General features: G+C 38.0%; 1 protein-coding gene across 8 annotated transcripts; it reads right to left on the minus strand.

Annotated features, from left to right (window-relative positions):
* Positions 1–3: 3 nt before the first annotated feature.
* LOC18425030 (RNA-binding (RRM/RBD/RNP motifs) family protein) lies at positions 4–16,127 on the minus strand. 8 transcript variants are annotated; one of them, XM_088867886.1, is made up of 10 exons: positions 15,933–16,127; positions 12,875–12,973; positions 12,270–12,727; positions 4,020–4,083; positions 3,852–3,905; positions 1,390–1,458; positions 1,111–1,176; positions 720–788; positions 518–618; positions 4–372 (listed from the first exon to the last, which is right to left on the minus strand). In XM_088867886.1, the coding sequence occupies exons 1-9, from the start codon at positions 16,041–16,043 to the stop codon at positions 562–564; spliced, it is 1,047 nt and encodes a 348-aa protein (XP_088724012.1). In that variant the 5' UTR covers positions 16,044–16,127; the 3' UTR covers positions 4–372; positions 518–561. The 8 variants fall into 8 exon arrangements, with proteins under 8 accessions (XP_088724012.1, XP_011629210.1, XP_011629212.1 ...); XM_011630908.3 differs by having other exon boundaries at positions 518–642; XM_011630910.3 differs by having other exon boundaries at positions 4,020–4,086.
* Positions 16,128–17,016: the final 889 nt, after the last annotated feature.

Genomic DNA, 17,016 nt, shown 5'->3' on the forward strand with positions numbered 1-17,016 from the left:
AAATTCCAAGAATCAAATCTTATTCAGTATCAAGTCCCAAAAATTAAAGATAAGAAACAAAAATCTATATTAACATACGAATATTGTCCCAAAACTCAAAAAGTTTTCATAGTTACAAATCTAAATGGCTGGCAGAGCTGCAAACTCAGCAAATGAGGGAGGTCAAGGGTTCCTTGTCCCTCAAAGAAACCACCTTACCTGCCCCCAAAGGGGGCCCAAGTTAACACTAAAAGCCTGTGGATCTATAATCCCCAAGGCTTGTGCACGCTGATCTGATTCCTGTCCATGGTACCAACGGCACTCCAACGGCTTTTTCAGAGAATTCCAAAGGTGCATAGAGTGCCTAAGAAGCATTAGATCTATGTTTGCGTTCTGGCCACAAACATAGATCAAAAAATCCATAACCATCAATATCTTTTTTTGGAGAGAGAGAGATACTGAAATCCACAACATTAAACTCATAAACTCCATAACAAGCCACATTGAACGGTATATTTAGCCACATTCACTGTTTTACCTTCAAGGCACTTAAGCCAGGCCATCAACAAACGGAATATCTTATCAGAACTCCATGTTTTCTCCATCATTAACATCAACCATATCCGCATCCACAAGGGTCTGCTCAGTCGCATACAAATACTCCTATGAAGCAGAGCTCTAAACCTTTCAAAAATATGAAATAATAACCAAGGAAAGGGTGCTAAAATGAAAAAAGTGACCTGGAGTTCCTGTTCATAGCATTTGAGCTTTTCAGTGCAGCCCCTAACTTGCAGGAAACACCTTTGCATCTGCCCAATTTGCAGAAACATTACTTAGTCCACCAAGTTTCACAACATGTTAATTATTTGAGGAAAAAGAGAAAATGAAAAGAACTAATTTATTGCTTATTTTGGATGGTTGATAAGCTAGCATTCAAGCAGAAGATCATAGCTGTAGATCCTTGTGCCCTCACAACTACAACAAGAGGGACCAAGCGCGCACAGAGAGAGAGAGAGAGAATACATAAATCATTGTCATTTAGGATGACATTATCAATACATAAAATGGAGTCAACTTATTCAGACAATATATTGTCTTCCTAAAGTTGACAAGAAAACATTGCAACTTAACCTTGGTTAATTGAGCCTGGCGATGCAATTTGAGCATTTTTGTGGCTGCCAGTGACTCTTCAAGTTTCTGTATTCCCCAATGAATCAAGTGGATGCACATTAAAAAAAAAAAAAGGATGAGAATGAAGAGCATCATCAAATCAGATGAAGTCAGGCAAAACCATATTATAAAAACGAATCTCAGTACTTATTCTTTCTGAGAACAAGCCATCATATACAGAATATATCAAACTAGCACAAGGATGCAAGAGATATTCTGTTTTGAAGAGAGCCTTCAAACCTGGGTATTCTTTTGTAGTTCTAAAACAAGCTGCTGCTTTTCCTCGAATTTCTCTTCCATCTGATCGATCTGATGAATTATTTACAATCAGACAAGTTCCCATTACTTAATTGATGTAGGAAAAACCAGATAAAAGATAGAAGAAACCCATTGAAAAAATCTAAAAGATAGAAAAATCTATTGTCCTTAGTCCTTACTATACTAAAGTTCAACTTACATGAAGCATAGAGAAGCATTGTTCCCTAAGACATGGCCCAAGACAAAAATACTTGTTCTTCTTATTGTCAGTAAATACTAGAACAATCTATAAGGTATTTTAACTTTATTAATAAGTGTAACTTAGCAAATTAATTCACATCCAAACTGGTACTAGATGAACATGGGAACAATCAGCTGTGTGGCTATTGACACAGGTAGACTGAACTTGCAGCTGCACCTGCTGAAAGGGGTCAATCTGAATGGCAAAAATTTGGAGTTCAAAACCTCATAACATTTTGCTTTAGTTGCTTGACGATGGTGCATCTAGCTGTCCCTTGCAAAGGATTTCTTCTTTAACTAAGTCTAACAAATTTTTAATACTATTAGTGAATGAAAATGGTAGGGGACCTCTCCCCATCTTACCCCAAAAAGATGGCATCACATTGCAATTTATACCTAAAGAAATTGGTTACATACAAGACACAATATACTGCCCATTTATAAACTCCCTAACAAATTGGACATAAGAATAACCTACGACGATTCTCATCCCTACAGCTTCCAATGCAAATGGCCAGAGTAAAGGAAAACAAAAAAAAGCGCCTGGCAGATTGTTTGCTCTATATGCGCATTGGGTTCACCTGAAGAAGCCCAAGAAGTGCTGTTTTTTTTCTTTTTATTTTATTCTTCCTTCCGTTTCAAATAGAGGTTCAAGCCAAATTGTTCAACTGAAGTAAGTGAAGACTTAAAAGACAGTTCCAATTTTTAAAGTAGATAAATGCCCTTATGCATCACAAATTTCAAAGAATATAGACCAGAATACAACAGTAATGAAAAGAACCATCTTATTTTTTTTTTTTTCTTTGGGGGGATAAGGGGTCGTTCAGCATGGAAAATGAACTTTACGCATGGTAAGAATAGAACTCAAGACATCACGTTGTAGCGCCTGCCAAATTAACCACTTAGCCTTAAGCCCGTTCCTAATGACAAGAACCTATTCCCTCAAAAAAAAGCACTAAAAAGAACGTCGACCTGTCTCTAACAAGAACATAGCTATCGATGCACTAAACCTTCCAATAAATAATATAGAAGTTTTTCATTTTGAAAAATGTAGGGTTTTAGAGCGTCAGCTGATGCACCTCTTAAAATGTGCCTGCCTTCCAAAATCAATCTTAGAGATGCATATCAGATCCAATATTTTAACAGGTCGCTAATCTCCAACAACCACGATCACAAAATTTGAACCCTCAAAATAATATATTTAAACTTTTCTTTTGACCATTCAATTCTTCACAGATCATAATCTGCACCATTTTTTGAAGCTCCAAATGCATGGATCCAAAGTGGCAAATTGCTGTGATCTAGGATGTGATTCATATCCTAAATCCATGGAAACCTGAAAGCACTCATAAGTTGGCCAACGCACAATAAACTTTCCCTTTTCAAACTAACAAACACAGACCCAAATTCATGCAGCTTATCTTCCCTGCAAATTAAGTACGGCACATTAGGTACGCATGAAAAATACTTCCATGAAAGTATCTTCATGTGAAAAAACTCCCTCAAGTGATTAGGTGGGGGAGTTTTTTCACATCAATTGGCTGCCAATTAGTGTGAAAAAAATGCATTGCGACTAATCACATGAGATAGTTTCTTCACATGAAAATACTTTCACCGATGTATTTTGACACATATCAAACATGACCTAATGGATAACACAAGAAGCACCCCAACCATCACATTTACGAGATCTCTGCAGTCTTCTATAACTCATATGCTAAAGTTAAATAACCACATAACAAGTAGGAATTAGCTCAATGTTCATAAAATAAAGTAATAGCATACTATTAATAACACTCTTGAAATAAGGTAAGGACACAGTTTCTATGAGTCCATGTAGAAATGAGTAACCTCTTAAAAATCTATTTTTGAAATGGATTTTTGGACTTAATTTTTAAGGAAATGTAATCTCTAACATGGAGATCATGAATATGAAAAAATAAATAAATTTGAAAATTAGAAATAATAATTCAATTAAAAAAATATTTGGACCGTTAGTTTCAATTGTTTTTAGATGGACCACCTATGTGCATCCATCTTTAAGATGGATGCTTTATACCTTGGGACCGCATATTGTAGAAATGCGATCCAGCCAGCATGAAACAATTTTCCATAAAGTAATAGCATAATATCAATAATACATTAGATACATCAGCATCATCTTTAAAGCGTTTACTCAAAGAATCTACATAAACCACACATACCTCCCTCTGAAGCTCATTGTGCCTTTTAATGGCTCCATCTAATTCCTCCTTCACCTGAATACAACAGGGGAAATGCTAATGAATGCAAATGGGAGTCATCCTCATCAATGAGGAGAACATCAATACCACTCAAATAAGTCCCTATCGTCAAATGTGATGTTTATTTACCTGGTCTTGGTAATCGCTCGAGTTTGATGACAGCTCCCTCTCCCTCATTGGGCGCTCATCAAAACTGCTAACAGAAACCAAGGAGGACTAACAAAAGTTATTACCTATGTACTCTTAAAATAAATAAAACTAAAACTAACAACTCAAATTCGAGTCAAAGAAAATTGGATTCCAAATGAGATCCTTGAGTGAACTAATGAAAACAATTAAAATATTCTTACTTTGATAGATCACTATCAGAAGCATGGAACATTATCCAGCATGTATTAAAACTAAAAATTTTAGATGCAAGATACATGCAATATGTGAAATGGCTGCAATAAACATCAAATAGATAACAATGAAACCTTAATATTCTATTCTAGTTTATTTGAAGAAAGAAAAATTTATCAAGTGATCTAGGACAATCCAACAAGATTTGTTCCAATGACATGCATGTTACCATCCATAAAAAGGGCAAGAAGACAGTTTATGACCAAACCAAGCTACTGTCACAACCCAAAACCCTATTCAACCTAATGCATAAACTTTGCAGGAATCCTATCAGTAGATATTGCTAAGATTGAGAGAAAAGCGAGAGTAAACTCAAGCACAAGATAAAGAAAGTATAGATGTCTTTCCTCTCTATTCGAATCATGGGGCAATGTGCCATATATAAACACAAATCCCTATAGGAGTTACAACATATTATGCATGACAGATACGTGGTTATTATAACCCATTATGCAAGACTGTTACAAGGCTGTTACAGACCATTATGCAAGATTGTTACATGATTTTTAAATCCCATTATGGAAGACTGTTACATGGCTGTTATAGCCCATTATTCAAGACTGGTGCATGGCTGTTACAACCCATTATACAAGACTATTACAATCACCACACTCCCCCTCAAGCTGGAGAATATATATCATAGATGCCCAATTTGTCCAAAGTATCATTTAGTCGAACTCAATTTGAGGACCTAGTAAGTATGTCTGCCAAATGACTCTCAAATCAAACAAATGGAGTACATACTGTTTTTGCAATGACCTTTTCACTAATAACGTTACAGCCAATTTTAATATACTTGGTTCTTTCATGAAATACAGGATTTAAAGCAATATAGATTGCCACTTTATTATCACAATGTAGAGGAATAGGAGCTAATACATTAACCCCCATCTTTTGAAGAAGAGAATGGAGCCAAATTATTTCACATGTAGCACTTGCCTTTGCTCAATACTCGGCTTCTGCTGAAGATTGAGCTATAACACTACTTACTCTTCCAGGTGACTAAATTACCACCCACTGTCATAAAGTAGCTACTGACGGATCGTTGATCAAGAGAACACCCAGCCCAATCTGCATCGCAAAAACCTTGCACGTCAAGGTCACCATGGCTGGTATAAAGTAGCCCTCACCCCTGGAGCAGATTTCAAGTACCGTAAAATGAGATAAACAACATCTAAGTGATGGGAGGATGCCGCTTAATGAACTGACTTGTCACACTTACAACATATGTAATGTCTAGCCGTGTGACAGTCAAATAAATGAGTCTACTCACTAATCTCTAATATGCACCAGGATTACTCTAAGGCTCTGGCTGTTGATCATACAATCTTTGGATAACCTCAATAGAAGGTTTTGCCAGTTTGGCTCCAAGCATTCACGTGTCATTGAGAAGATCAATAGTAGACTTTCTTTGAGAAAAAATATTCCTTATTTAGACCTAGCCACCTCTATTCTAAGGAAGTATTTCAATGGACCAAGATACTTGATGCCAAAAACAGCCCACAAGAAATCTCTCATTTTTTGATCTCATGATCATTATTTCCTGTGAGCACTATATGATGCACATACACTATTACTATTGTGGCAGATCAAGAATCTCTTTTAACAAATACCAAATGATTTGAAGCACTTCTCCGAAATCCGCTGCCATATTGAAATTTGTTTTGAACCAAGCCCGAGGTGATTGTTTCAATCCATATATAGCTGTTCTCAAATTTACAGACCTTCCCTTTCTCCCTCTAAGGATAAAACCTAAGTGGTAATGCCATATACACTTCCTCTTACAGATCCCCATGAAGAAAAGCATTCTTCACGTCTAACTGGTGGAGTGGCCATTTCATATTTACTGCAATAGATAAAAGAACTTGTACTAATTCAATTTTGCTACAGGAGCAAAAGTCTCTTCATATTCAACCCCATATAACTATGTAAAACCCTTAGCGACCAAATGGTCGTTATATCTCTCAATCGAACCATCTGGTTTGTGCTTCAGGGTATTCACCCACCTGCATCCAACAACATGTCTTTACGACCAATCAATGATATCCCAAGTTTGCGGCTTCTCTAAGGCAATCATTTCCTCAATCGTGGCTGCTTCCATGGTGGACGAGCTAATGCATCCGCAACTTTGGTAGGAATAGGAACACAGGAAGTGGAGCAAAGGTATGAATAAAAGGAAGGTAAAAGTGAATCATAAGAAACAAACTTACTGATTGGATGAGAAGTACAAGTCCTTTTTTCTTTTCTTACAGCAGTAGGTAAATTCAATTGTGAAGAAATAGGGGTAAAAGGAGAAGTACCTGACGAGTCAACGAGTTGGGGTTTGATTGTTTCCATTGGAATTTCCCTGCTTCTATTTCTGGGTGTACACTTTCAATTGTTTCTCAATAGATTCCACATGTTCCTTGGTTGGATTACTGGAGCTATTTATGATTATTGGCAGAAGAATAGGATTGTCAGGTGGCCTAGTGGATATTGAATCTCTTTCGGAAGAAAAAGGGGTATATTCTCAAAACACATAACATCCTTTGAGATATTTTCTTTTAGTTTCTGGACAGTAACACTTGTATCCTTTCTGAGAGTTCAAGTATCATAGGAACACACCTCTAGCAGATTGAGGTCCTAGTTTATTCCTAGATGGCCCTTGGGTATGCACAAAGCCGACACAACCAAAGGCTTTTTGGTGGAAGCAAGGTTTCAAAAAACGCTAGGCGGCCCCTAGGCGGCCTGCCTGGCGCCCAACGCCTAAGCGGGCGCCTAGAACCTCGGGCGCCCCGTAATTTAAAAAAAACAAAAAACGCCTAGCCCTCCCAAGTACATCCGCCTGGGTGCCCGCCCAGGTACATCTGCCTGTGCAGGGCCGGCTGGGTCTAGGCGGGCGGATTTTTGGTCCAGGGCGCCTAGGCGCTCGGCGGACCATTTTTTAAAACATTGGGTGGAAGAGAAAACAAAGGAAGTGCATCAAGGAGAAGTTTGAAAGGATAAGCACCACAAAAAAGAGGAAGGCATTCTATTGTTCATATAGCCAGTAGTAAGAACTGTTTCATCCCAATATGGCTTAGTAACCTTCATTCCTATTAAGATGCCTCTCACTACTTCTAACCAGTGTCTATATTTGCATTTTGCCACACCATTCCGTTGTGGTGTGTAGGAGAACAATATTTGAGTTTCTATACCATGTTCAAGAAAACAATTTTTTAACAGGATAAATACTTTGGTGTGTTATCAGAACAAGAAAAAAAAATTTGAGACTCAAACTAGGTCAAAACCCATTTTATGAAATATTTTACTATTGAAGGTACTTCATCTCTGCTTTTCATAAGATAGATCCAAGTATAACAAGAGTAGTCATCAATGAACGAGATAAAAAAATACTGATATCAAAAACAGAAATCACTAGAGCAGACCCCCAAACATCAGAATGAACAAGATGGAATGGCTTAGAATTGTTATTTTCATGTGGCCTAAGCAGATGTGCTATAAGAGGAGTTGCTTATGACTACAAGACTCAGTGCAGAGAGCAGTAGAAGTGCATCCTGTGTTGAACAGGTACAACCCATTTTCTTCACAACCACCATCAATCGTCTTTCTCATTTTCAGGTCTTGCAAAACACAACGTTAGGCGTAAAATTTGACACTGCAGTTTACTTTTTTTTGTCAAGTTGCTAACAACAAGAAGATTGAAAAGAAATAAGGCACATGTATTACAAAGAGCAAGGACAAGGATGATCAAAGTTTGTAAGTACCACTCCCAGAGGCAATGGTTGGTCATGGATCCATCAGCAAGTTTAACTTCGCTAAAAGCAAGAGAAAAAGAAAAGAAACCAACTTTCTTACCAATCATGTGGTCAATAACCCTTGAATCAATGATCTAGGGTGTAGAAGAGGTGGAGTTCGAGGCATGGTTTGCAGTTGCAAATCTACCTAGCTGCTTTACCGGTGTCTAGGAGCTGAGTGAAGCATTGAGAGCAGTCGATTGGTGGTGTAAATTTGTGATGGCCTGATCTCTTGGATCAGGTTCATTGCATTGTGTGGCTAAGGTTTCCTCCCGCTCACTCAATACAATATGGGCACTTGCATTCCTTGGTTTCGGTGGCAAGTGTGGATGCAAGTCCCAATAATGCTCTCAAGGGTATCTCTTACCACAATGGGAGCATTTGAGTTTCTCCTTTTCGATAGGAGAGAGTGGGGCACAATTTGGTCCTTTTGTACCTGCTTTTCCTTGCTTGAAGCTTATTGTAAAGGCTGATCGTTCAAAATGGATGCTTGAGTTTTGTACTTCTGCAATAGCCTTTCCACTAGCCTCCCCTCTTACATAAATATAAATGAATTCAAGAGAGGGCAATTTGTCCTTGCCTAGAACTTTTATTCTCTGAAGTTCAAAGTCAGTATGTAGGTCTAGTAAGAACTCAAAGATCCTTCGTTGTTCAGCATGGTTCTTAACGTCATCAACGATGGGATGAATAAGCTGATAGTGGTCTAATTCTTTCCACTTATGCCTTAATATCCTAAAGTACTCTTCCACAGTCATTTTTTCTTTTGTTGCAAATTCGCTATTTCACGATGCAATTAGTAAATCCTAGCCATATCATCTCCTCGTATGTCTTGGCTATTGCCTCCCATATATCGTTTGTAATCTTAGAAAATAGCAACCCCCTGCTGATACTTGGCTACATGGAATGAAGGAGCCATGCCATTACTGTCAAGTTCTCACTTTCCCATTCATCATGGGATGGATCATCTATGGGAGGCTCTCTCACTCAAGGATTCAAAAAACAGACCACTCGGCGCCTAGGCGCCCAAGATCCTAAACACCACACCCGCAGGGCCTAAGCAGTCCATTCTGGGAGGGCGTCCAGGGCCGTGGGCCCTTATTCGTATTTTTTAATTGCCTCAAAGGGAAAAAGGGATTATTTTGACCCTCAAGATAGTATAAATATGTTATGGGGGTTATTTTTAATCTCCCAAAGTTAAAAAACAACCTCAATCTCTTTGTTATACCTATTTCTTAGATCGAAAGCATTTTATGAGAATCGAAAGTATTTTTTGTGGATTGAAAAAGTTTCCTAACCGTTTTTTTCTCATTAAAATTTTGAAATGTTGAACAAGTTTATTCTCAACACGTGATATGTCATATGTTTGTGTATAAAAAGCATGTTACAATATTTTCAAATGCAAATTAATTACAAATTTGACATAAATATATGCATATATGTGCATTTGGACAGCAAATATATGCATGTATCTTTATAAAAATTGTACCACAAGTGGCCCAAGGTTTTGGACGCCTGCCTGGGCATTGGGCGCTAAGCACCAGGCCGGCCGCCTACCATTTTTGAAACCTTGTTCTCACTTTCCCTGTTATATAACCCACTTCCATCCGGCTTCCCATGAACATTTTGGCAAATTGGGACTAGTTTAAGTATTTTGTTCCATCTAGATAAACTATAGTAATCATCAATCCTGTATGGTTAGATTGACTGATCCCGAGGAAATATTGTGCTTAATACATTTTCCTTCTCCCTTGAACTAGAACCCTAAGGTTAACTCCCAAAACATGAAACCCTAAGGTTTTTTTTTTTCTTTTTTCAAGGTACTAATTCCATAGTTTCAAATGTGAGGTTGATGGAAATGTAAGATCGCTGGAAATATGAGGCCGCTGGAAATATGAGATTGCCAGAAATATGATGTTGCGGGAAATATGAGGTTGCTGAAAAAGAAAGGAAGTTGGGATGAAAGCTTTCTTATTGGTAAAAGAAAGTGAGATGATCGTGCTAGAAATATGAGGTTGCTGATACACCACAACTTCAAGCCTAGTTAGGAAGAAAAATGATGATTCTAGGGTCACCAAAAATACTAGATATCCTAGGGTTTAAATCTCTGCTCTGATAACATGTTCAAATTGAGAGAGAAAAGAAAGAAAGTAAACTCAAGCATGTGATAAAGAAATTATAGATGTCCTTTCACTCTAGTCAAATTGTGGGGCAATGTGCCTTATATACATATGGATCTCTATGGGAGTTACAGGCCATTATGCATGATTGTTACATGGTTGTTCCCATTATGCAAAACTGTAAAATGGCTGTTATAGCCCATTACACAAGATTGTTACATGGCTTTCTTTTATAGCGCACTATGCAAGACTATTACATGGTTTTTAAAGCCCACTATACAAGACTGTTACAAGGCTATTACAATCCATTATACAAGATTGTTTCATGACTATTAGAGTTATTACACATACTAATTTAAGGGGTAATAGCATTCCCCTGCATGACCACAGCAATGGTGGAAAAAAAAGAGTCACTTTTGTATCTCTATCCCATGGATACCACATTCCTTGCAACAGAAAAAGCCTAGTCATTGTATATGACACTATAAGTCTTCTAGTCTGAACAGAAGGGCATATTACGAAATATGACTGCAACAATAAATCATTTTTTTGGGTCAATAAGTTGATAACTGCAATTTAATACAATTTATAAAAATGATAACATGTAAAAAACAAAGCAACTGAGGTGTGCCAAGGAGATGAAAGGTGAATCTCAATGACTTCTATGGTCCACCTCACTGTTAATAGCGAGTGCAATTGCAGCAATGACAGCACATGAAAATCAAGAGAATGCCATCAGATATGAAAATTATCCTACAATTGCCAATGATTTCCATTGGTAAAACAGTCCACATGCATTGCAACACAGCAACCACCAGATCACTTTTCTAGCAATTGACTTCTATGGTACACCTCTACAAGAAGAATAACATGCTGCACACTGTTAGTAGCGAGTGCAACGGAAGCAGTGATAGCACATGAAAATCAAGAGAATGCCATCAGATACGAAAATTATCCTTCAACTGCCAATGATTTCCATTCAGTACAACAGGCCTCATGCATTGTGAGACAAACACCAGATCACTTTTTTAGCAGAAGGCACTGGTGTCTTATAAAGTAGCAACACAGCACCCAATAAACTTAGACCAGTCCCATTATCTTCCTAAGTCTCCCACATTTGGAAGAACCAGCTCTATAAAATTCTAAAAAATTGAAGCTACCCCCTTACATAATCAGAGAGTAATTTAATAACCCTATAGGACAATGAAGGCACTCCTCAGGACTCAAAAGCATGTGCAGCCCAGCCTATGAGAAGTTCTAGAGACTGCAGACTAGTACCATTGTGAATTTGTGATGGACGAGAATGCAAGCCCCCCATCAAGCAAGTACTCAAGTATAAGGCTTTGAACCAAGTCAAGCCACAAAAACCACCTCTAATAACTACCTTTCACAAGGAGTAGAAGCTTTCTGATACTTTATACCAGCCTGAATACATCTTTTAAAGTCAGACAAGAACCAAGAGTCTATATTGCCAAAGACCATGCTATTACGAACTAACAATCCAAGGAAATATATAGCTACTGTAGAAACAGAAAAAAAATTAAGTCAAGAGCTGGAACTTCTAGTTCGGTCACAAGAGTGATGCAACCAATCAAGAACAAGATCCGTAGCATCAAGAACAAGATCCATAAGAAACTTGCAATCAAATCATGGCAGTATTGTCAAGTTGCACCAAGTCTAAACACAAGGCATACACTAGGAAATAGGGAACTCAAGGGAAAACAGAAACAACAAACTTTTCATGGTTCACTATTCACAACTGAACTCATATGAGCAATGGCAAAGGAATATGATGACAAACAGAAGCCCTTGCTTGTGCAATGGCATATCTTGCTCATCGTTCCAAAACATAAAGGAGAATTCTACCGAAGTCAATAATAAGTTCATTTGGACAACCACATCCAGGTTAGGCCTATGTTTTGAGGCTGGGATATTTTAATTTAGTTTATTTCTCATCTTGATTTTATAGACCCTCCAGGTGTTGTACTAGCAGAGAAATAAACATATGCCCAGATTTATAATAAGAAAATAGTATAGACTGAAACAAGTACAAAAACTTCAATGCGAATAGCAGCGATACTCACCCAAGTCGATTCTTTGGCCGATGCTCTTTATCTTTGTCCTTATCTCTGTTCCTATCATGATCTTTGTTTCTTTCAGTATCTCTTTTGACAATGTTCCTTTCAATGTCCCTATCCTGGTCCCAATCAAGACCATGCTCACTGTCCCAATCTCGGTCATGGGTTCGATTGCCATCGAGATCATGATCTTTCTCTCTATCACGGTCAAGGGAATTATCCTTCATGCGATTATAATCATGGCCACGATCATAATCTCTCTCTCGTTCTCTATCCTGCTCACGCAGTCTGCCATTGTTTCTGTCCCTATACCGATCTCTATCATGATCCTGATCCCGGTCTCTATCCCTGTCTCTGTCCCAATCTATGTCCCTTCCAATATCTCTGTTAAAATTTTCACGGTGAAAATTGGGCCTATTTCTGCTCCTCACTTCATTTACTCTCACAGGTCTTCCACCAATAGTCTGATTGAGAGCTTTACATGTCAAAAGGTTATAAATTACGCAATAAATCCATAATCTACATCAGATATACACTAAAACAGTAGCATATATAAGAGTAAACAACAAAAAACTCGCCGACAGCCAAAAAGAGGTGATGCAAAGGCATACCCTGCCATTCATATCATTGATAGCATCAATAGCAGATCTTGGATTCGTAAAAGTGACAAATCCATAGCATTTACCTCCAACTTCCCGGTCATTTATTATCTGCACATAGAGAGCAACAGTGAGAAGAAATGGAACTGAAAATTTTAGAACCAGTTCCTTTTCCAACAATGCAAGTCTTCACTGACTGCATTGGAATACATCAATAACAGGAAAAACATAAAAAACAAAAACAAAAGCAAAAAAAAAATTCTCAAGATAAAGATAGTGTAATAAAGGGAGAGTATATAATGAGACCACTTACCTTTGGTACAAGGTCGTTACAATCAATCTTGACCATTGGATGTGAATTGGGTGGTTGCATTTCCCAAGCTATCAGATTTTACATCGAATGGTTATGGGCAATTGTGACCTCCTTGTATCGAAGGTAAATGGTCTCACTGTATACAATCCCGTAAATAAAAGGATTGCATCATATGCCACCTTGGCATCATGGAATGTAATAAGAACCAGAAAACATATTGGGTACCATCTCTAGCTTTTCCAAACTCTCACTAAGACTCTTGAATATAACTGCTTCAACCCAACCCCCCTCTTCTAGCTTCCAGAAAAGATGACGGAACAAAGGCAATAGCACAAGCATTAAGGAGATTGTCCCTCTATGTAACTAACCTAGCCTTCTACATATATTAGGCTCATTCTACCATGGTTAAAGGACCAAGAAAATACCTCCTTGATCAATCCAATCAAGCCAACCAACAGCCCCAACCACCCCCCTTTTAACAATAGTAGCAGAGGGACCTCATAATGCAATTTTAGCTCATTTCAAGAAAGACCTTGGGTCAAAGGTTGTGAATGCACAATCAATGGCTAAGACCTTCTTAATCAATCCAATCAAGCAACCAACACGCCAAGCCACTGCCCTTCTAATAATAGTAGTGGAGGACCTTATCATTCAATGTTTGTTCCTTTAGAAAAAGACATCAGGTCAAGGTTGTGAATGCACAATCACTAAAAAAACCCCCATTCCCCTAAATTTGGGGAATAAAAAAACTTGGACTAATACAAAAACCCTATCCTTTGCCAAATTAAGAGATATGTAATTTGATTTTATAATTTTAAAAAAAAAAAAACTCCCTGTTTACCAAAAAGGAAAAAGAAAAGGCCCACAAACTGATGAAGGTAGCAAGAAGTTGGTGACAATATTGGCAGCACCAGTGGTGGCAATCTGACTAGGTCGACCCGATCTGAGTCCAAGTCTAGGTCCAAGTTTTGAACTCGTGGGTCAGGTGTAGGTGGTTCAAAACCCTAGATCCAAGTCGGATTCCGTCGAGTCCTCGGTTCCCGTTCAAGTAGACCCGACCCGAACATACATAAACACACACACACACAAACACAACAACTCAACCGTCCAACTTGGTTGGACGACTGCTAGCCCGCATAAAAACCATTTTTTTATAGAAAATTTTTTTTTGAGACGTGGACCCAAACCAAACCGAACTAGGTCAAGTCCGGTCCTGGTCCAAGTTTTGGACCCAATGGGTCTAGTCTGCGTCCAAATCCAGGGACCCGAGTTAAATACTAGTTGGGTCTGGATCCAGGTCGAACCGGACCTGCGCTGGGCCATTGCCACCCCTAGGCAGCACCAAATCAAACAACCCAAGACTAAGAATGGGATTTTTCATAGTACCAAAAAGGACTTGTGAACCAGGAAAGAAGAACAATTTCCTATATAAGTTATATTTGTTGAAAACATCGAGAGTGGCTGACTTTGATGGAAGAATTTCACCCATGAGATCTGGTGAGGTTAGAACACCATTCCATTGATTTAGTTCGACGAATTCCATATAAGTGAGCTTGAAGTTAGAGAAGCTATTGTATGTTGCAAGTAAACAGCTACAAAAAAAGACGTTATTGTAAGTTGTCAGTTACCATGAAATTTTCAAATATGTCCATTCTGATAAGGATGGCCAACAGGTTTGCAATGAGTGCAGGTTGGTCATTCCATTTGTATGCTTCTTCACATGCCAATAGTTGGCAAATCCTCAAAACTAATATCCCTAGCTATAAGAGTAGACGAATCCATAGAAGATGGAGAACATTGACAGCAAACAGTGGCTCATCCCTAACTTATTTGAAGATAAAAAATACATTGCCAACATTGTAATATCTATCATTCCCTGAACTCTTCCCATTGAAGGATAAATCAGTAATATTGAGATCAACAAAAAAGGGGAGACAAGCAAGCTCCCCTCTTTTTGCAAATGCAACTTTCACAACTACTCAGACGTATTTTAAAAGTGCACCAAAAGAACAACTAGGCATCAATTGAAGATAAGAAGATAATCCCCACAAGTCCATAATAGAAGAGTAGAATTTTGTGTAAATTTACCTCCCTTAATTTCATGGTTGAATTGATGCACCCTAGCTTTATTTCCTTGAACGTAGACATATGCATAATATTTAAAAACATCACAGGGTTGTAACTTGCAATGGACATTGCAGGGTCATTCTTATCAGATAAGGACACCCCAATTTTTAAACCAGGACACACAAAAAACTAACTATAGTACCTAATAATCAGTAAACGGAACAGTAGTTGCTTGGACTACCGGAAACTGATAAGCTTTTTTGCATCCACAATTCAACATGAATTTTAAGATAATGAACTTATGTGAGAGCCAATCCATAGTTCACAATGGAAGGAGCATTTCTATCAGTAAAATGTTCCTATAATGCACAGGGAAAATAGAGAGAGAGAGAGAGAGAGAGAGAGCATAGAACTCAGAATATCAGTACCGAGTATCATTCAAAAAGCAAATAAATAAAAATATAGACAGGGAAAGAATTAGTAGATAGAGAAAGAATTACTGTAAAAAACATAATACTTATTCAGCAACAGAGAGCAAATATGTCAAAGAAGCATTCAGGTAACGGAAGACAGAGAAAGAGTAATTATGAACTAAAACAGAATGAGAAAAAACATGATTATTACTAAGAATGACCATGGAATCAATAGGTCGAGAGGGAGAGCACTAGGGTTAGGGTTAGGGTAAGGAACCTTTACGGCTACAACGGCACCATATAGGTCGAAGACCCTGCGCAGGCTTTCTTCCGTTGAATCGTAAGGGATGCCACCAACGTAGATTGAGTTATCGTCATCGATCGTCATATTCAACGCAGAGAGAAGTGGAAAAGCCTAGAGCAACAAAAGGGAAGAGAGAGAGAGAGGGCAAGGGCGCTCTTCACATGGACCAATACAGAATTGCGCAGGTGAGATAAAAGAGAGGAGCGTGGGAGCTCTGACTCTGTATGTTTGATGCTAATTGGTGCGAAATGATGTATAGAGATAAATTGGTATGAAAATATTTTTACACGAAAGTATTTTGGAAAATTTACAATAAAGCCCTCCAAAATAGGGCTCTCTAAGCAATTTAACCCTAAGCTAACTTTCCTAACAGCTCCACCTCAAAAAAACCATTCCTAACAAAATGCAAACAAATAAATAAATAAATAAAGACGAAAATACCCTTTCTGTATATAACCAATCATTTTCATATATAACAAATCATTTTTGAATCCCAATAAAAAAAAAGGTCGGACAACACTTGTATAACGTCAAACTCCTCACTTCAAAATGTTGGACCGCCACTTTAAAACGCATCACTACCCCTTTAAAATGTTTTACCTCCACTTCCGCTATTTTAAAATACCGAACTGCCCATTTCTCCAATAGCATAATCGTTGAACCACTACAATGAAACACTAAACCCGCCCATTCCAGTAAAATAATCGTCAGACCGCCCCTTTCAAACCTTGGACCGCCCTTTTCAGGGAAAATGACAAAATAATCGTCGGACCGCCTCTTCCAAACGTCGGACCGCCTCTTCCAAACGTCGGACCGCCCTCTCCAGCGAAAATGATTTGTTACGTCTCTCCAGCGAAAATGATTTGTTAGGTAAAAGAAAGGTATTTTTGTAAAAAAATTGAACTTTTTGTACTAGGGCTTTTTTTTTTTTTTTGAAAAAGTTGCTAGAAAAAATTAAATTGTTTACAAAGTTTTTTTTGGGGGTTTTATGCAAATTTCCCAAATAATTTTTTGACATCGAAAAATATTCTCACACTAAACGGATATTGCTGCCCTA

The sequence above is a fragment of the Amborella trichopoda genome, chromosome 5 (assembly GCF_054954075.1).
Source record: "Amborella trichopoda isolate Santa Cruz 75 chromosome 5, AtrichopodaSantaCruz75HAP2 v2.0, whole genome shotgun sequence".
Classification (NCBI taxonomy): domain Eukaryota; kingdom Viridiplantae; phylum Streptophyta; class Magnoliopsida; order Amborellales; family Amborellaceae; genus Amborella; species Amborella trichopoda.

What these genes read in the sequence shown, in the direction of transcription:
- LOC18425030 (XM_006829601.4), bottom strand. Translation starts at nt 16,043, where the DNA reads ATGACGATCGATGACGATAACTCAATCTACGTTGGTGGCATCCCTTAC. An exon ending in TCAATGATATGAATGGCAGG is followed by an intron (nt 12,728 to 12,874) that starts GTATGCCTTTGC and finishes GCTCTCAATCAG; the next exon opens with ACTATTGGTGGAAGACCTGT. An exon ending in GCCAGGCTCAATTAACCAAG is followed by an intron (nt 789 to 1,110) that starts GTTAAGTTGCAA and finishes CAAATTGGGCAG; the next exon opens with ATGCAAAGGTGTTTCCTGCA.